Source organism: Cynocephalus volans, chromosome 1 (genome assembly GCF_027409185.1).
Source record: "Cynocephalus volans isolate mCynVol1 chromosome 1, mCynVol1.pri, whole genome shotgun sequence".
Lineage (NCBI taxonomy): Eukaryota > Metazoa > Chordata > Mammalia > Dermoptera > Cynocephalidae > Cynocephalus > Cynocephalus volans.
In genome coordinates, this window is record NC_084460.1 from 285612204 (window position 1) to 285634020 (window position 21817).

At 39.6% G+C, this 21817-nt stretch overlaps 1 protein-coding gene across 2 annotated transcripts in view; it reads right to left on the reverse strand.

Moving 5' to 3' along the window:
• PAX3 (paired box 3) overlaps nt 1–21817 on the reverse strand; it is a 94619-nt gene that overhangs the window by 26930 nt on the left and 45872 nt on the right. For both annotated transcript variants that reach the window (XM_063111927.1, XM_063111920.1), the window contains exon 5: nt 1124–1329. In XM_063111927.1, the coding sequence (XP_062967997.1) occupies nt 1124–1329 (206 nt within the window). The remainder of the gene's footprint in view (nt 1–1123; nt 1330–21817) is intronic.

Consider the following 21817-nt stretch of genomic DNA (forward strand, 5'->3'; position numbering starts at 1 on the left):
ACTTATCACATCTGCTTTGCTTTTGAATTATTTGTATATTTACTTTATTATCCATATGAGATTGCAGCTCCTTGAGAGAACTGTCTGAATTCATCTTAGAACCCCTTGATTTTCATAGCACTATGATGATCATATGGAAAGTTGAATACATAATCCCTCTGACGAGGCTCTGCAGTCTGGAAGCAGCTATTTCTATAAAACTCTGTAATACAGTTAATTAGCTGCATATGTGAAAGCATTGTCAATCAAAGCACCATGTTAACTGACTAGTTTACTGCCAAGTCCCCAGCCTGACTTTGACTATAAAAGCCAAGTATCTGGGAATAGCATAAAACATTTCCAGGTAAGGTAACAGCTTCTGGGGCAGTGAGGAGTTCCAGAATACCCTAAGACATTTGTAATCTTTCGAACAGTGCTTTACTGATTTAAGAGGAAAATTCATCATTAACGATGAAAACATTATTCTATTCTCAACAGAAACATATTACATCTAAGTAGCCTTTTCCAAAGGGTTCAGAGCTCCTAAGAGTTCAAAAGGTAATTCAATATGTTCTTAAAATAGTATAATTACTTGAAATGCTTTCCGACTATAAAATCCTTAAAGGAAGAGACTTTACCTTATGCATCTTTGCACATTTGCATAATTGAAAAGTCACAGAGATGAAGTGTATGGGATCCATTTATTTCTACATTAGCCATGCAACTATGCAAACTTGGGTGGTTACTTAAATAGTCCAAATCTCAATATCCTCATCTCGAAATTGAGGGTGGTAATAGTTCCCACCCAGGGTTTTAATGATTAGATGTGTTAACTCATGTAGCGCACTTTAAAAAGTGCCTGGAACAGAGTAACCACTCAAACATTGTTTACTATTATCTGTGTACCATCCCCAATGTCCACATAGCACCACGTGCACAGTAAGGATTCCTGGAATGACGAGTAACATGTGTTGACACACTTTTGTGTCTTAGTAATAATAACCAAAGTCTAAAGATATGCATACACATTAAGTGCCATCCCTAATATATTTATGTTTGAGGCTTAAAATACATTTTAGATGAGAAGATGCTTTTTTGTCTCCTATTTGGATTTAAGTAGGACGTGGATGTTTGGGTGTGGTACCTGTACTCGGGCCTCAGTAAGCTTTGCCCTCTGTGCCAGTTCCTCCCTGGTATAAATATCAGGGTAGTGAGTTCTCTCAAAAGCACGTTCCAGTTCTTCAAGCTGTTCTGCAGTGAAAGTGGTTCGGCTCCTGCGCTGTTTCCTCTTTAGTGGTAAATCCGGTTCAGAGTCGATGTCAGAGCCTTCATCTGATTGGGGTGCGGAGGCTACAAGCACAGGAGAAAAACGTGATAAAGTGTGAATCAAAAAACAAGTCTGACCAGGCCAGAATGATTCAAATCCTAATCTACATACACTCCCAATATCTTCCCATGGATGCCAAGCCTCTCCGTGCAATTCTACATTATTAAATGATATTTAATCTCTTCTCCTACCCTATCTCCCTGCCCCCCAGGCAGAAATAATTGCTATAGGCATCTGTCATTCTAGGCCAATTATGAGCTCTTAGAAAACAGGGACAGGCCTTATTCCATTTGTATGGACTTTATACATAGCATTTAATGGTTACTCCATTTGTATCTAATGGATGAATCATATTTAATTTGGTTCCTGATAAATTTTCACTAGCTTTATAATGAGAAATCTGCTGACAAATGTGATTTAAAAAATATATATATATATTACAAAGTTGACTTTTAGTATCTCAAAAGATAATAACAGTAAACTATTGCAAGTTTCCTATATATTTATAGACTGTACTGCTCCCATAAGAAAAATCATATTTAAAATTAGTAGTATCTCATTACCAGATACTGGGAAGTGCTTTTAGGAGAATTTACATGTTATCAATGTAAATCTCAAGAAAGGACCCAACAAGAAGCAGGCACCATCTAGAGAATTGTCCCTAAACTGAAGTTCAGAGTCTGGGTCCTGCTGAGTGGGTGAGCAGCTGCCCAGGACATCTGTTTGATCTGAGGAGAACATTGCAAAAAGAAAATGTGTGGCCCCTCATTCAAAAACTATTACCAATTTCAAGACAGCAATAACAGAGCACTAACCCAAGCATGGGGCCCTCTGCAGTGTGAGGCCCTGCGTGACTGCATAGGACAAATACCCCTGAAGCCGGCCCTGCTATGGCTACCTCCCCACAAAGCTTGTATTTGCTGGTATTCATATGGGACCTTCAAAACTGACTGTGCAGGTACCTGGGAAAGAGAATGGAGAGCAGGGAAATTGTGTTAACAATACAATGTGGTGTCTGCTCTCAGAGTAACAAGGTCTGCATGCTTATAGAAAGAAGCTGTGAACAGCGGTTAGCAAAGCTGAGGACACAAGCGGTGCCATTGCCAGGCCAGGGTTTGATGGGGGCAAGGGCAGAGCGGGCATTCTCCCTTTTTCTGCTAGGAATACATTAGGGCTCCCACAGCAAATTGAGTTGTGACAGCAATAGAAAACCTGTTGGCTTATAGAAGGATCTATGGTTTGAGGACACATCAGACCAGGGCTCTGATCCGGAGAATAGCCTATCCAGAGGCCTGATAAAGGGCTATCAGGTCACAGTCCCTGAGCCTAGAGGAGAAGCCAGAGAAGTCTTGCTCCTGAGCACATCCATATGCACTCGAAAACTCCCCAAATAATGGGGTTATCCTCTAGAGAAGGGGCTAAGGTGTGCTGTCAGCAAGCAGGGAAGGTGCTTTGAGCCAGAAAATTGTAGACGGTTAATGTCAATGTCAAGGTAATTCATTTGTACTCTCGGGCTGGTAAAACCTGGGAAAATGCAGATGGCACTAGAAGCAATGTGAAAATATAGTAAGTCCTATACTACTCGCTTCTCTTTTATCTTAAGCTCAAACTTAACTCTGCCCTACAGAAATCTAAAATTTCATTCTATTTCAGTATAAATTATAAGATGCCCTAGAAGGTGCACATCCAAAAGGAACTCATATATACGATTTTAAGTTTTCTAATATTTTAATACTTCTACACTTTATTCACATTTAAACTGTGAGATTAAGAGGCAATATAATGAATTGATAATATATATGACAGATTAAAGAATATACCTGAAAACAAATATTTGTGCATAAAAGCAAAACAGAGTTATACGGTATAATGTACCTACTGTATCTTAGGTATTATGCTTGGTTTTTCAATTATGTTATCTAATTTAATGTAAAATGGCTTCATTTAATATAAATCTTATTTTAGAGTATTTTAGTACCAAAAAGAAGAAAAATACACTTTCTTTAACTATGGGAATATTTTAAAGGAGTTAGAAATATGCCATGCATCACATTATGAACTTCAAAAGCTCCCAATACACATATATGTTTGATAAATGTGAGCTAAACCAAATGAGCAATAATTTCTGCATAATTGTAAAGCAGAGGTTCTCAAACACCAGAATCACCTGGAGGTCTTGGTAAAGTATAGATTGCTGGCCCCATTTCCATGATTTCAGAATCAGTAGGTCTGCAATGGGTCCCAAGAATTTGCATTTCTTACACATTCCCAGGTTGCCAATTCTACTGATCCCAGATGACACTTTGAGAACCACCTCTATAAAATATTTCAGACTAATTTTTCCCCTCTCAAAATTCCCACATGTATAAATACTTCCCACCACAATTTACCAAGAAAATTCACTTCCACATTTATATTTTTAAATTATAAATAATATGCCCTCTAAGAAGCAAATTACTTATTCCCCAAAGAAGACAATAAATTTCCATAGAATGTTTTCTTTCCATGCTTCCAGTTTCTGTTGCCCTGACCTTTCTTTCCAAAGTCAATTCAGGTGAAAAAACTCAACAGCATTTAAGGACTAAACAAAAGCTTCCTCTGCCTGTGAGAACCCTAAATCTTCACTTGCACAGTCTCCTACTATGATCCCATTAGGATAATAGTATGCGGAAATTTTCATGTTTCCTTTGGGAGTCTCTGGGGTTATTAAATCCTCCCAAGTAAATATGATGTGCCATGCACTGTCAGGTCAATTAATCAAAGTCATCTCTGGTTTCTGGAGAAAAAGACTGGTTAGATTTACAAGCACCAGTGAGAATTAATCCTGAGGGTCAAGACCACTGTGTTTCACCTTAACAATCAACATCCCCCAGAATCTAAGCTCTGTCAGCTCAAGGCCCTGCTCTGCCTTGTTCACTGTGAAACCCTTGGAACACAGTAGGTGCTCAATTAGTACATGTTGAATGAACACAAGCGTAGGGTAAAATTTCAGGTTTGTTCTAACTCTGATTTCTCTGCCACTATTTCATATCTTTAAAATGGGAATTCAGCTCTTACAAGTCTCCCAATATCTATTTCCAGGAATTTGGGGATCTGTGAACTCTCAAAAATTATTCAGAAAGTTTTGCAAGCATTTGTATACCTGCATTTTCCTGATGAGTAATTACCAATTTTTTCAAAGAGGATTGTGATTTGTTTTAAGATGAAGAACTACCAACAGTTAGTGATTTAAAAGAGTCAGTTTTTAAGAGTTCTATAGGATAGCCTTTACCACCCCAAATAAATTTTTCTTTAATAAGCTAACAAATCACTACTTTTACATTTAAACTGTTTATCCAAAAGCAATGGAAAGGTTGCACCTAACTAGGAAAACCTCCATATAGGATCATTTCAAAAGACACAGAGAAAATGATTTGCCTGATTTTTCTACTGGAAAATTATTTGAACCAACTGATTATTTTTTGGCAATATGAAGCCACAATCTTACAAGTTAATTCTAACTTTTCCCCATCTGTAAACGCTAAAAGGATGTGGGCTTTAAAATATGTAAAGTCAGCAACCCAAGATTAATCTACCAGCTAGGAAAACCTAGCTATTTCTAAAGATGGAAATACTGATATTTTCATATCAGTCAATAGAAATAAAATTCATTATTTGCACAGAACTTGATTCACAGTAACCACCTGAATTTGAATCATTCAGTTTTTGCCAAGAACAAATCTAAAACATAAATCTCAATTTAACAGCACATAGGAAACCATTTTGTTGAAGTTCATCTATTTTACATACTCAGTTTTAGTCAAGCTATTAGTACAACTTAGATACTAGATACAAAGTATCTAATCTTAAATACTACACACAAGTAAAAACAAGGCTTACTTTCAGGCAGCTTGATAGAAGGAATTATATATTTTTTCTGTATAGAATATCTACTGCTCTGACTCGGAAACTATAAGCAATGTTAACAAGACAGTTATGTAAATGACTTAATAAATTGCTAGGATACAGACCCTAGATTAAATATAATCTCTTTGGACTATTACTACTGTACAGCCTTAATATTAAGGGGAGATTTTCAATTACATTTAAATGGCTCAGTCATATTCTACAGATGCTTCACAAACAAAATTTGCTTTATTATTCATTAGAGATATTATCCCCCAATTTGAAATTCCAGAATAACTCTCCTAAGAAAATCCATATCGATACATAATTCACAGGCTCCTGAATAGAAATTTTATTGCTTTTCATAGTATAACAATTTGCAAATTCTTTCCCAATCCATATTGCTATCAGATTTGGGAAGTTTTGACTCATTATCAAAACCCCTTCCATTCTCTGACTTATACATTAGTTTAACTCAGTGTCACCAATGACCCTGCAGCAAACTATTCCAGGAGGGTGAAGATCTCTCTCTTTTCCCCACATAACCACACACCAACCTGAGGAAGTAAGTACTTACCCCACTATACAGAAATAGGAAACTGAGACTGTGAGAGGTTACTCGGGTTACAGAGCTAAAGGAAACTAGGATTTGGCCCAGGTCTATGAGACTTTGGAGGACGCACTCTCTTTCACTCTTCTAGCTTGGAGTGTCCTAAATAAGTGATGAGTTCCTTTATCTCTCTCTGTCTCTCTCTCTCTCACACACACACACACACACACACACACACACACACACACACACACACACACACACACACACAGAGTCCTTTTGAAGAGGAATAGCAGAAATGAACCAAAACAGGGAATTTAAATATCAATCATTTAGCTGATTGACACTATTGCTACTATTTGTCCCACATTTGTAAAAACTGCCCAGAATCATGCTGGCTGGTTAGCTCATTTGGTGAGAGTGCTATGTTAGAACAAGCTCAAGCGTCTGTACTGGTCAGCCACCAAAAAAAGAAAAAAAAACTGCCCAGAATTGAATAAAATTTACAGAAATACTACAGTTGGATCAATATTGTATACCAAATCAAATAATTTTCCAATGGAATCAAAGTAGTCTAACCATTTTTCAGTCTCAGCTAAGAACCATCCCAGACCACTGTTCCCAAGATCCAGTGTCATTCTGAAATCTACGACTAATCACAAGCAGTTGGACTGATTACTCAATATCCTTACTAAAGTCTTCTTTTTCATTACAATGCATTTAGTAAAACGATATCAAGAGCTGTATAGTTCTTTTCAAACAAAAGTTCAGGAATAAATAACTTGAAACATACTCACAGGATATTAAGCAGAAATCCTGGAGTGATCACTGGAAAGTGTCACCTCTCATCAGGGAACTGAGTGTTTCAATTCTGTGTTTTATAAGAAAGGTCATTTCATCTTTTTCTAACTCAAACTAATTTTGGATTCTAGGAGCCAAAATATCAGTTGTCCCAAATGATTTCATATTAATTCCCGACATTAATCTTGGGAAAATGGACAGTGTCAGGCATAGGGCAACTGTTGTACCCCGCAGGATTACAAACTCTTCCTTCGGAAACAAATCAAACTGGGAGGCGGAGGCAAAAGTATTACCACCAGCAGCCTAACCATGACGTTTAATTAAAGAAGGAATTACAGAATTAGAGAGTATGTCTTTGTCCCTTAGCCCCTTGTGACCTCTTCTGTAGCCTCGGGAAATATTTCATCCTAGTTAACACTATTATACATGAAATCTTGCCTCAATTTTATAGGGATTTAGTCATGTGGAATTCTATAACTACTGGTTTCCAGACAAATATAACTCAGAGGTGGGAGACAGGCAAAAAAAATGGTGAAACAAAATAATTCACAAGCATGAATTTGGCACATTGTCTTTCTTCTCAGCAAGACCTTCCATTTGAATAATTAAAGAATCAAAACATGACAACCATTTAAACTCTATGTTTGCCCTAAATATAACACAATGCGGTTTACAGACTCAGGAGGAGGTAGAGGAATCTCTGGAGGCTGAACTCCTGGTCATCCTTCATTTACTATAAGATGGCCTCGGACCAAATCCGAGGGTCTTTTCCTCTGTTTTAATCTTTCTGAGCCAGACCTGTCAGCATCTTTACTCCAAGCTGCGTCTCACTGATAAAAGAACAAGATAAACGTAAGAGCCCTTCCCGAGAGCTCCATGCATTCGTTTCATACTGTGTCTGACCATTTCAGGGTATTTCATAAGCATATTCCACAAAGGCTTTCACAAGTCAGCTCGAAGTCTGATGCACCTACTTGGCTAATTCATCGCAGAATGTCTCCTGTGCTTGTGAGCTTTACCCTCCAACCTGAAGGGTACAATGAGACAACTAACTGTTTTCGGATCTGAAGCAGCCCTTTGACACCGAGAAAGATGTGAATGACGTCTCTCGTGTTTACTCGGGTGAAAGTCAGAAGGAGGGAAGCAAGACTGATGTTCCCTCCCAAACCCAGAGTAAATGACAAATGACATTGTCCCTTTGTGATCTTCGGGATTTTTGTTGACTTATTTGGAGGCTTTTGTTGGATCCCAAGAAATGGCCTGTGGCTGAGGCCTATTCTACCGATTTCCACGCTCCATCTGTGGAATCCATCAACGGGGCATTTACCCTCATTCAGGGTTCTGACACCTGCCTGGCAGGGCGCAGGAGACACAAAGAAAGCCAGAGTGGATGAGAAAGGGGAGGTTGGGGTTTTTTTTTTTTTTTCTTCTAGAGAAGGGAGGAGGGAGGGGTTGAAATGGATGCACAGTAGGGGTTAATCCAAGCCAGTTGAGAGACTTCAGCACCTGGAAGCTTCTCTTCCACATTAATTCACAAGCTAAGAAGTGATCCGGGATGATACTTTTTAGTGTTTTAAAATTGTATATATTTTGAGAAAAAAAAAAGAGATACATTGCTGAAAGGAACAAACCAAAGATTTACAACAAATCCTAAGGTATACTAAAAATTGTGTGTAACCTAACGAACTATCAAGCAATAAATTGACTTTCCAGAATTCTTAACCCAGAACCCAGATTCGAGTAGTTGTTATTTTGTTAGCTGATAAACTAGGTGAGATGGTTTATAACCAAAGCAGTGGTCAGTCTGGGGGGTAGAGGAGTCTGGTTTGTTTTGGTTTTACTCCCTCTACAATTTCGCCCCCAAATGTGCCAGCAAAAGACTCTTTAGCAAGTGCAAAATTTAAAAAAAAATATTTTTAAAGTAGGACAATTTTTGGCAAGGAGATGTTGGGCTTTCTCAAGGAAAGTTTCCTTCGAGATCGCTGAATCTAATTAAGACCCTCCAACCCTTTACCTATTCTCGCTCCTGCCCAGCAGCCCCATTTTTTTTGGCTGGAGAAATGTAACGCTATTCCCCCTCCCATCTGACCCAAGCTCTTCCCTCGGAAGCTGCCGTCTCACAGCACGAGGTCATTAGAAGGAAAATAAGCTCCTGCCAGGTTGGGGCTAATCAAAATAACACAAATAAACCCTGACACTCAACAACTCCCCGAGTGCCTGCTGCCCTGGGAGGAGAGTACAGATTGGTTATGAATATGACCAGCCGCGGGGGCGGTCCGGGAGGGCCCGGCCTGTGCTCCGTCGCCCCGCAGTCATTTGAAATGCACGACATGAACCACTGGGTGTTTATTTAAGATAAGGGCTGACACTGACACGCAGAGGCTGCAGGACGGCCAAGCTGCCTCGGAGGTGCTGAGCTGCGCCGCTCTGAAGACACCTGCCACCCAGGGTTCAGGTGACTTCGACCATCAGGTGCGCCCTGGCTTTCCATCCGCATCACCTTGGCAGACCTGTCTCTAGCTGGAGTTCTCTCCCAACAGCCACCACCTGACGACTAGCCATTTTGGAAGGCCTTCTTTGTAACAGCACAGCTAGAAAGAAAGGCTATTCCTCCTTCATTCATTCGCTGCAGCGCTGCTGGCGATTATTTTTAGTAGATGTAGTCACTGGTATGTTTAACTAAAAACATGCTTGTGACCTTTCTCATCCCCTGACACAAGCCACATTTTTCTTAAGGGAGCCACAGAATACCAACCAAGCTGTACCTGTTCAGGCACTTCCTTTGAAAGAAGGAGGAATCCTCTATGACTTAAGAATGTTGACACTGACCCAAATTAACCCAGTGGCCTCTTAAACCCTTTAGTTTGAGGCTTACGTGTGTGTAATGAGAACTCCTTTTACAACATGAATTTCTCTCATCAAGGAAGGATGAGATCACCCTTCCCTGCCCCAGCCCCGCAAGCAGCTTCTATTTGCAATATTTTTTTAATGGTTTTTTAAAACTCTGTGGTAACTGCCACCAGAGCATTTCAAAGAGAAAAAGAGACTAAAGCCCCAAGAAAATGTGTTGCTATTCAATTAGGAAAACTGATTAGTTAACTAATTAATCAGCTAACAGCTTTCTAAGAATAGTCTCCCCTGATAAGAACTTCCCCTTCTCAAGAGCTCAAAAGTCAGTCATAATTAAAATTCAGAGACAAGACTGCTATCCATATGAAGCCTCCCTGTCTCTAAAAGCAGTAAGCTAAACTCTGGTTTCCTGGGATTGGAGAGTGTGGAGCAAAAGAGGTAATTTGCACACTGAAGGAGAACAGGAAAACAGTAGTTCTGGTGAAAGGAAAAGGGCCAAGTGACTTTTATTTACAATTGCCAAGAGAGAGGTCATTATTGACCATATGTGCCACAATTGCCCTCTTATCACGGGCTGGCCATCATGTCCTTTGGGAGCTGTTAATGAACTGGGTAATTGAGCTGCTGACATGTGTTACCAAAACAAAACAATAGGAAGAAGAGACAAATGAACATTTTATTTGCCAATCAGAGTAGGTTCAGCTTTTCAGGGAGCTGCAGCTAAGTAACTGACTGAATACATAAAACAGTGCGTTGAAAGCAAGCAGATGCAGACACAATAATAGTTAACTGACAGCTTATGGCCCATCTGTGCTTAACATTTTGTTAAAGAAATTACTTGACTTGCTAAAGAGACAAATCATACAGCTGCCCCGAGTGCTGCATTATAAGAGATAAATCATTAGCTAAACTGTTTCATGCTTAAAATGACAATACTTAACAGTTATGTCGGGACGTTTTGTCAGCACAGCTTGACACAATTATTATTTAACTAAAAATGTGACAACTCATAGATATTCAATGAAATTGAGTTAGGAAGAAGGAAAAAAACAGAACACTGCAAACAATTTGAAAGAACAATAGGCATTTTTAACCTCTCACAATTAAATATGCATTTCTAGATGTTAGGAATGAAAAAAATGAACTCTATGAAATAGACCATAAGATCATGTTCCATGTAGTGATTATGTACCTTTCTTCCATTTACATCTTATCTACTCAAAACTGAAGAATATTAGAGATGATCTCATTCTGGGTTAATTATCATTAATTTTCATCAATGATAAAACAGAAAACAAGTAGGTTAAAATAATTATTTCTAGACACTTTACTTTCCCAAACATAATCACCTCCTTTCTTTGGAAAATATTTCTTTAATAGGAAAAGAAAAGCTGTGTTGTAAAAGACTAGCTTTATGAGGGGATTTAGCTTATGTTTTTGTTACTGCAACTGAATTGAAACCACATTTTTTGGTCCAAGTGTGATTCACCCATCGCCGTGTAGAACAACTTAGCTCTGAAATCTTATGTATGTAAACTGGTTAACTAGAGGCAGAACATGGATCTCTCAAAGCCCTTCTTGTGATGGTTTCTTCACCTTTATGGGTAAAATTAACTTAATAATAGTAATAATGATATAAGAAAAGCTGCCACTTACTGACCTGCTGACAGCTTACTATACCCAGCCCCTGCTCCCTGCTAAGTCCTTTGTGTGCATTTTCTTTCATCTTTACCGAAACCCTCTTTGGAGGGGTATGGTCATCCCTATCCTCCAGATGAGAAGAAATGAGGTCTAGAGATGTCACCTTCCTGGTTCTTGAGAACGCAGAGAGGCTACACCAATATAAGAACTTATTAGGATTATCATTGGAGGAGTAGGATTGATGTGGGTTCAAAGAAAAATTATAGCCAATATCTTCACTTTTTTTCTTCCTGATCTGCAGAGCCAGGACTCAGATATGCAAAGAACTACCTTGCCTTTCTTTGTCTGTATTTTCCACTATCAAATATTTTGCTACTGTGTGCATAAGTTGCTTTAAAGTCAACAAATAAACAAAGGCTCATTATGTAAAAGAGGTAACAAGTTAAACAGAGAGCCTTTCAGAGGGTAAAAAACAAAAGAATGCTTTTGCCACCCCTATTAAGACAAGACTACCCAAAGACACACAAAACCTAAACAGCTTTATCGACAACTAAACTTCGCCAGGATTAGCATGACATGAGATGTTTGGGAAATAGAAGAAAGGCAGATTTAAGAAGAAAGTTAAATACTACTCTTTTTGTGCCAGAAATCTATGTAAAGAGATAAGAAGATAAACAACTAAGAGAACTAAAATGCCAGGGCAAAGCTTTTATAAAATTGCAGAATCACTGAAAGAAACCCTAGGCCAGTCCCTTCATTTCACAGTTGAAGCCCAGAGAGCAAGTGGGTTTACTCCAAATCACACATCATACAACAAACATTTATTGAATGCCTAAGACGTGGCTAATATTGTCCTTGGCACCATTCATATTTGCATAATATGAATCATATACGGAGCCTAAATTCAAAAAGTAAAACTCCCACTCCAGCGCTTTTTCCACCGAGGCAAAGTGTCAGTATATGTAGGAGATAATCTAGCCATGCCCTGTGGAAACAGAAAGATTAAACGGCCTCTCAAGGCTGAAAAACCTAGATACATTATTTACTAAATAACAGAACCATAGATTCTGTGAGCCTATGATCTTTAATATAGAGATCAAAATAATACATAAATGCTTTAACTGACACTTCCCATATGGAATTTCAAGATTGTTTCTTTGCTTCCCATTTTCTCTTGGGTTCTGTAAGGAAGCACAGAAAGCTTGTTTTGAAAATCCAAATCTTATCTGGGTCAATTATTGCTTGTTGGAAGATAGAAAGAGGTAATAACTAAACATAAATGAAAGAGAAAACTCTTTTCCTGGAGGCAACAGAGAAGGCTGAGCTTAATCCTCGGCTGGCAAAAGAATTAGTAGCAACATCAAGGTCATCATCAGAAATCATGCATGGGACACCTACTGTGAGAAGAGTATTCCCCTGGAGGCTGGGAGGAAGGGGATAGGGAATAAGAAGAGTCTGATTCCTCCCCTTCATCCTGCAAAAGTGTGAGGCTCCATCTAAAAGATGGGCTTTCAGATTAGTGTCACGTCCCACCAGAAAGCCCCAAGAGGAACTGGCAAACCAGTCAAAATGACGAAATAGGTAATGTGAATGATTTATCACCAGCTTTTTGAAATTTTGTCTTCTCTTTGTGTCTAAGCAACAGTTGCCATCGAACTAGAAGAGGTGATATCAAAGGTTTGGGCACAGGAAGCTTCATGTCATGGTGGAAGACTTACAGCTTAGGAGATAGGCCAAGCTACTTCAAATATCCACTTGGCCACTTCCCTCCCTGATTTGGGGCCAGCCTCTTAACCTTCTGAACCTGTTTTCTCATCAGCAAAATGGGGTTTAAAACACTTGCTTCAAAGGCTGGTTTTAAGAAAAAGAGATAGTTTGTAAAACAAAGCACAGTTCCTGACACACGGTATGTCCTCAGTAAAGGTAATCCCCTCTGCACCCCTTCCCTTTCTGTCAACCAGCCCTACCAGGCATAAAGAAGAAAAAAAAAATGTTCTCTATTAATCTAAGACTGACAGAGAAAAATAACCACCAAAACTCTGAAGATATTTGTAAAAGTTCCCAAATTTGTGAAATACGAGTGTGACCCAATATGCCATCTGCTTCCTCTTCTGAAGACCCTGCCCATCATCAGCCAGTATGTGTATCCAACAAAAAAGGATTTTGGGATCTTGCTCCACACCAAATTTCCTTAAAAATCTAAATTGGAGGCCAGTGTACTCACACCACGTGGCTCAGGACATGTGTCTGTACTGTGGGATTAAGGTGGCGATTTAAGTAAATAAATCCCATTCCCCAAAATACCTCAGGGCCTAAACAAGAAGGCTGAGCTTTAAAAAAAGATCAGGCAACCAGCCTAAAGGAAATGAAGGGTGCATGGCCTTTCCTATATGCCAGTATTCATGTTGGTTTTCATGGGGAGGAAGTTTGAATATGTTCGCTTGGAGGCAAATTTTTGTCTCCTGTTATGTCTACTGATATGGATCTATATAGGCAAAATGAAGTAAAGTTTTGAGCAATTCACTATCTGATCATTTTGATTAGGGTCCACAGCCAATGTGAATAGGTCAGGCATCCAACTGCAGAAAGAGTGGACGTCAGGAATGTCTTCAGTAGCCACTTCTACGCGAATTAATGGACAATCGCCTTTCCTTTCCACATTGCCTTTTCAGGAACAGTCTTGCAGAACCAAAGGGAAATTAATAAGGAAGTACTAGGTAGGAGAAAGTAAGGGAGAAAGAAGAGGAGAGGAAAGAACAGAAGAGAACAGAACAGGGGAGACAGAAGAGAAGTTCAACTTTCCTTTCTAGCAATGAGATTAATAAGGCAGTAGGTGGTTTAAGATTCAGTGGGCTGAACAGAGCCACTCTTTTCTCCAAAAGCCTCTGATGACAAGTCTTTCGAGTTAGGAAAGCCTCCTCTGAGGGACTAGAGTTGGGGATGAGGGTCTGAAAATGCATCCTGATCTTTGGCAGCTTTGAATAAATTAAGGACTCTCCTGGGTAAAGACCAAAAGTAGTCCCACCCATCCTTCCCTCCCCCACCAACCAGTGATTTTAATTGAAAATCATCCCATCAACATGTCAGAACAGATGCTGACATTTCAAGAAACTGTTACCAATTCAATTCAAACTCAAGGCCTATTCTTCACCACTCAATCATACATTCATTCCTAAGAAGAGTTTCTTGAACAAAATATAATATGCTTCTTATTTCATTGTGAGTTTTATCCCTCATTATAAAAGTATATTCATTATAAAAGTATATTACATTATAAAGTAAAATTTGGCAATATCTAAAATTAAAAAACAATGATAGGCCCAGAATTGAAAACAATCACTATTGATTTTAAATTAGCAAATTTAGGTGGTTTCAAGATGGCGGCGGCTGCGGCGGCTGGCGCGGAGTAGCTGAGGTGGAAAAGGTGGCCACTGGGCCTCAGGCAGCCGGGAAACTTGTGGACCTTCCTCTGGCCATCTCTTAAGGGAGGACTGCTGCTGCTGGCCGGTCGTGGGGGCTCAACGCCACTTTGCCCCCGGCAGGAGAGGCTGCCTCATTTACAGGCAACAGCTTTGAAGTGTGGAGCAGGAAAAGAACTGATTCTTAGCTGCAAAAGCGAGTCTTGAAACAGGGAACACGGCGCCAGGGCTGCTGTGGATGCAGCCAGGATCCCGGAGGCTGGGGCCGCACTGAAGGCGGCCAGCTGCCCTATTCAGGATTCGAGGTTTCAGGCCGGCATTAAAGAAGATTCCTGGGAGCGCCCGAGCGGCGCCGCTACTGAACAGCCCGAGGCGGCAGCGCCGAGAACACGGAAGGCAACAAACCAGAGACAGAGCGAGCGCCCGACCTGGCACAGCACTGTGAGTGATCCCTGGCCCACGCGGCTCCCGCCTGCACCACCAGGCCACTCACTGCCCCGGTGCTGCCTCCATTTTCCCAGGTGCGGGCAGCTCCGCCCTGCTCGGCCATCACTGAGCCCATTTGCTTGGCCTGGCGCGGGGCTTTCCGGACCCTGTGGGCTGGCCTCCTCTCCCACTCCCTCCGCGGTTCTCTGGCGGGGCTGGGGGTGTGGGGCGTCCCGACCAGTGTTGGGAGGGCTAGAAAGTACGGGCGGGCCGACTGTCACTCCACCACACCCTGGACTCCGGCCCCGGTAAACTTCCTGTTACTGGGAGGCAGATAACATCTCTGCGACCACCAGTTTGGAAAAAAGCCTAATGAATTTCTGGTTGGGAATAGTGTGGTAGGAGAGTTCCCAGGTCCGCTTGAACCTGCCGGAGAGCAGGCTGCAGGCAGGCACTAGACTCGGTTTATACTGGGGGGATACAAAGGTGAACAAGACCCGAGAAAGATCTACACAGTGCTACAAAGGCACCCAGAGAGACCGGTTGTCTGTGCCTAGCAGAAACCTGATAGACTTCCTGGGCGAGGCGGTGCTGAGCAGGGTCTTGAAGGCCCAGCTGATAGACGAGGGGTGCAGAAGACACGCCCCAGCCCAGCACAGTGTGCACAGAGGGGGGAGACTCGACAGAAACCACACACCCGGTGGGGTCGCCACTGCACGATCTAACAGCCTGGGCCAGAGCACACGGAACGGGGAGAAGTCCTGTACAGAAAGTGAAAGCTCAACAGAGATCACACACCCTGTGGTACGTGATCCACCAGCCCAGCAGAGTACAAGCTGACCAGAAAGGTGGATCCCCGGAGAAGCCCAAGACCCGAGGCAACCACACACACAAGACACTAGAGGCCAACTGAGCAGTCACGGTGGGAGCCATTCCAAATTAGCAACCACAGCAACATCCTAGTTAGTCATTAGTCTCAAACCGGTGGACTGTGAAACCCCCTGCCACAATGAATAAACACCAAAAAAAAGACACCAGAAATACAAAAAATCAAGAAAGTACACCACCAAAAGTTAATAAATCTCATACTCTAGATCCTATAGAACAAGAAGCCCTTGAAATAACTGACAAGGAATTTCGAGTGATAATTCTAAGGAAACTGAATGAGATACAAGAAAACTCAGCTAGACATCATGATGAAATGAGGAAAAGTATACAGGATCTGAAAGAGGAAATATACAAGGAAATCAATGTCCTGAAAAAAAATGTAGCAGAACTTGCTGAACTGAAGAAATTATTCAGCGAAATAAAAAACACAACGGAGAGTTTAACCAGCAGGCTTGTCGAAGTTGAAGAGAGAACCTCTGAACTTGAAGATGGGCTGTTTGAAATAACACAAGCAGACAAAAAGAAAGAAAAAAGAATCAAGGACATGGAAGAAAATCTGAGAGAGATATCAGACAACCTCAAGCGCTCAAATATCCGAGTCATGGGTATTCCAGAAGGGGAGGAAAATGGAGATTCCATTGAAAACATATTCAACAAAATAGTGGCAGAAAACTTCCCAGGTATAGGAAAAATCACAAATCTTCAGATCCAGGAAGCTCAACGATCTCCAAACGTATTCAACCCAAAAAGGCCTTCTCCAAGACATGTCATAGTCAAATTGGCAAAACTCAGAGACAAAGAGAGAATCTTAAAAGCTGCAAGAGAGAAGCGTCAAATCACCTATAAGGGAACCCCAATCAGGTTAACATCAGACTTCTCATCACAAACCCTAAAAGCTAGAAAGGAATGGGATGATATTTTCAAAATACTAAAAGACAAAGATTGCCAGCCAAGAATACTCTACCCTGCAAGGCTATCCTTCCGAAATGAGGGGCAAATAGTATATTTCTCAGACAAACAAAAACTGCGGGAGTTCACTACCACAAGACCACCCTTACAAGAAATCCTCAAGGGAGTACTGGGTTTGGTTCCCGAAAAATAACTACCACTGCCATAAAAACCTAAGAAAAATCTAAACCCGCTAGTACAATAAAAATGGCATTCATGAAGAGAAAACAAGCTAACAAAAACACTATCTACAACCTAAGGAACCAACAAACAAAGAAACCAAACAGTAAATCAGAAAGCAAGGAACAAAAGAAACCTAAGACAACCAAAAAACCAATAAAATGCTAGGAATAAATCAACACCTTTCAATAACAACTCTTAATGTTAAAGGCTTAAATTCCCCAATTAAAAGACACAGACTGGCTGACTGGATCAAAAAGCAGGACCCAACTATATGCTGCCTACAAGAGACCCACCTCACCCATAAAGATTCACACAGACTAAGAGTGAAAGGATGGAAAAAGATTTACCATGCAAACAGAAAAGAAAAACGAGCAGGAGTGGCTATTCTTATATCTGACAAAATAGACTTTAAACTAAAAACCATAAAAAGAGACAATGAGGGACACTACTTAATGATAAAAGGACTGATCCATCAAGAAGACATAACAATCATAAATATGTACGCACCCAATGTTGGAGCAGCCAGATTTATAAAACAAACTCTATTAGACCTAAAGAAGGAAATAGACACTAATACCATAATAGCAGGGGACCTGAACACTCCACTGTCAATATTAGACAGATCATCTAGGCAAAGAATCAGTAGAGAAACACAAGATCTAAACAAGACTCTAGACCAATTGGAATTGGCAGATATCTACAGAACATTCCACCCAACAACCTCAGAATATTCATTCTTCTCATCAGCACATGGATCATTCTCCAGGATAGATCACATATTAGGTCACAAATCAAGTCTCAATAAATTCAAAAAAATTGGAATTATCCCATGTATCTTCTCAGACCACAATGGATTAAAACTAGAAATTAATAACAAACAAAACTCTGGAAACTATGCAAACACATGGAAATTAAACAGCATTCTACTTAATGACATATGGGTCCAAGAAGAAATCAAGCAGGAAATCAAAAAGTTTATTGAAACTAATGAAAACAATGATACATCATACCAAAACCTGTGGGATACTGCAAAAGCAGTATTGAGGGGAAAATTTATTGCATTAAATGCTCACTTCAGAAGAATGGAAAGATGGCAAGTGAACAACCTAACACTTCACCTTAAAGAACTAGAAAAACAAGAACAATCCAATCCTAAAGTTAGCAGAAGGAAAGAAATCATTAAGATCAGAGCAGAACTGAATGAAATTGAAAACCAAAAAACAATTCAAAAGATCAACGAATCAAAAAGTTGGTTTTTTGAAAAGATAAATAAAATTGACAAACCATTAGCATGGCTAACAAAAAAAAGAAGAGAGAAGACTCAAATAACAAAAATTAGAAATGAAAAAGGCGATATTACAACTGATTCATCTGAAATACAAGGAATCATTCGAGACTACTATAAACAACTATACGCCAACAAATTTGAAAATCTGGAGGAAATGGATAAATTTCTGGACACACACAAGCTCCCAAAACTGAACCGTGAAGACGTAGAAAATTTGAACAGACCAATAACAATAAAGGAGATTGAAGCTGTTATCAGAAGGCTCCCAACAAAGAAAAGCCCAGGACCAGATGGATTCACAGCAGAATTTTACCAAACATTCAAACAGGAATTGACACCGATTCTTTACAAACTATTCCAAAGGATTGAAACGGACGCAAATCTCCCAAACTCATTCTATGAAGCAAACATCATCCTGATACCAAAACCAGGTAAAGATATAACCAAAAAAGAAAATTACAGGCCGATATCCTTGATGAATATAGATGCAAAAATCCTCACTAAAATACTAGCAAACAGAATACAGCAACACATACGAAAAATTATTCATCATGATCAAGTGGGATTCATCCCAGGGATGCAAGGTTGGTTCAACATACGCAAATCAATAAATGTGATACACCATATTAATAAACTCAAACACCAGGACCATATGATCATCTCTATAGATGCTGAAAAAGCATTTGATAAAGTTCAGCACTCATTCATGACAAAGACCCTCTATAAGTTAGGTATAGAGGGAAAGTATCTCAACATAATTAAAGCCATATATGACAAACCCACTGCCAATATCATCCTGAATGGGGAAAAGCTGAAAGCTTTTCCTTTAAGAACAGGCACTAGACAAGGATGCCCACTCTCACCACTCCTATTCAACATAGTGTTGGAAGTACTAGCCAGAGCAATCAGAGAAGAGAAGGAAATAAAGGGCATCCAGATTGGAAAAGATGAAGTCAAACTGTCCCTGTTTGCAGATGACATGATCCTATATATCGAACAGCCTAAAACCTCTACAAAAAAACTGTTGGAATTGATAAATGATTTCAGCACAGTAGCAGGATACAAAATCAACACACAAAAATCAGTAGCATTTCTTTTCTCCAATAGTGAACATGCAGAAGGAGAAATCAAGAAAGCCTGCCCATTTACAATAGCCACCAAAAAAATAAAATACTTAGGAATTGAGTTAACCAAGGAGGTGAAAAATCTCTATAATGAGAACTACAAACCACTGCTGAGAGAAATTAGAGAGGATACAAGAAGATGGAAAGATATTCCATGCTCTTGGATTGGAAGAATCAACATAGTGAAAATGTCCATACTACCCAAAGTGATATACAAATTCAATGCAATCCCCATCAAAATTCCAAAGACATTTTTCTCAGAAATGGAAAAAACTATTCAGACATTTATATGGAACAATAAAAGACCACGAATAGCCAAAGCAATGCTCAGCAAAAAAAATAAAGCTGGAGGCATAACACTACCTGACTTTAAGCTATACTACAAAGCTATAATAACCAAAACAGTATGGTACTGGTATAAAAACAGACACACTGACCAATGGAATAGAATAGAGAATCCAGAAATCAACCCACACACTTACTGCCATCTGATCTTTGACAAAGGCACCAAGCCTATTCACTGGGGAAGGGACTGCCTCTTCAGCAAGTGGTGTTGGGATAACTGGATATCGATATGCAGGAGAATGAAACTAGATCCATACCTCTCACCGTATACTAAAATCAACTCAAAATGGATTAAGGATTTAAATATACACCCTGAGACAATAAAACTTCTTAAAGAAAACATAGGGGAAACACTTCAGGAAATAGGACTGGGCACAGACTTCATGAATACGACCCCAAAAGCACGGGCAACCAAAGGAAAAATAAACAAATGGGATTATATCAAACTAAAAAGCTTCTGCACAGCAAAAGAAACAATTAAAAGAGTTAAAAGACAACCAACAGAGTGGGAGAAAATATTTGCAAAATATACATCTGACAAAGGATTAATATCCAGAATATATAAGGAACTCAAACAACTTTACAAGAAGAAAACAAGCAACCCAATTAAAAAATGGGCAAAAGAGCTAAGTAGGCATTTCTCTAAGGAAGATATCCAAATGGCCAACAGACATATGAAAAAATGCTCAACATCACTCAGCATCCGGGAAATGCAAATCAAAACCACATTGAGATACCATCTAACCCCAGTTAGGATGGCTAAAATCCAAAAGACTATGAACGATAAATGCTGGCGAGGCTGCGGAGAAAAAGGAACTCTCATACATTGTTGGTGGGACTGCAAAATGGTGCAGCCTCTATGGAAAATGGTATGGAGGTTCCTTAAACAATTGCAAATAGATCTACCATACGACCCAGCCATCCCACTGTTGGGAATATACCCAGAGGAATGGAAATCATCAAGTCGAAGGTATACCTGTTCCCCAATGTTCATCGCAGCACTCTTTACAATAGCCAAGAGTTGGAACCAGCCCAAATGCCCATCATCAGATGAGTGGATACGGAAAATGTGGTACATCTACACAATGGAATACTACTCAGCTATAAAAACGAATGAAATACTGCCATTTGCAACAACATGGATGGACCTTGAGAGAATTATATTAAGTGAAACAAGTCAGGCACAGAAAGAGAAATACCACATGTTCTCACTTATTGGAGGGAGCTAAACATTAATATATAAATTCACACACACACATACACACACACACACACAAACCGGGGGGGGGAGGGAAGAAGATATAACAACCACAATTACTTGAAGTTGATACAACAAGCAAACAGAAAGGACATTGTTGGGGGGGAGGGGGGGAGGGAGAAGGGAGGGAGGTTTTGGTGATGGGGAGCATTAATCAGCTACAATGTATATCGACAAAATAAAATTAAAAGAAAAAAAAAAATAAAATAAAAATAAAAAAAAAAATAAATAAATTAGCAAATTTAGATGGATGGATGATAGATAGATACTAAACTTCTTTACTGTGCTTTTTTTTCAATTCTTCTATCATAAGTATATTATTAACACAATAAAAGTTTTTTAAAGTTTTCTTGATTAACTGTACATGAAAAAAGTAATTAAAATTCTTTGCTACAGAAAGTATTCAAATGAATTTATCTTTGTTGTTTAAGTAATAACAGAAAAGTTGTTTGGTTGATAGTATTGTTTCCATTTGAAAATTTAACTTGCGTTCTGAAATTATGTAGCAGCATTCCTTCCAATTTGCTCATATACACCTATAGATGTGTTTGAATGAGCAAATATGGACATTTGCCCATCTTGCTATATGAGTGCCAAGATAAAGGCATATACATTGCATTGCATTTATATAATGCAGATATACAATTCATTTAAACAAGCATCGAACCCACTCTCATACATCTCTCTCTCCACTCTCACAATAAATAAGCCACAGTTTTAAGAAATCTTGTCAAAGGCCTGGGTCATTAGAGGTGGTTTTCCTTACTGATCATTCCTCCCAAATCCTCATCCTTACTTCTATTCAGGCTTCAATTAAGTAGGAGGGGGCTGCTTTCTTCTGTATAGAAGGAACCAGAGCAGGGAGAGTGTGTGAATGTCTGAGAGTAAGGCTGTACACAGAAAGT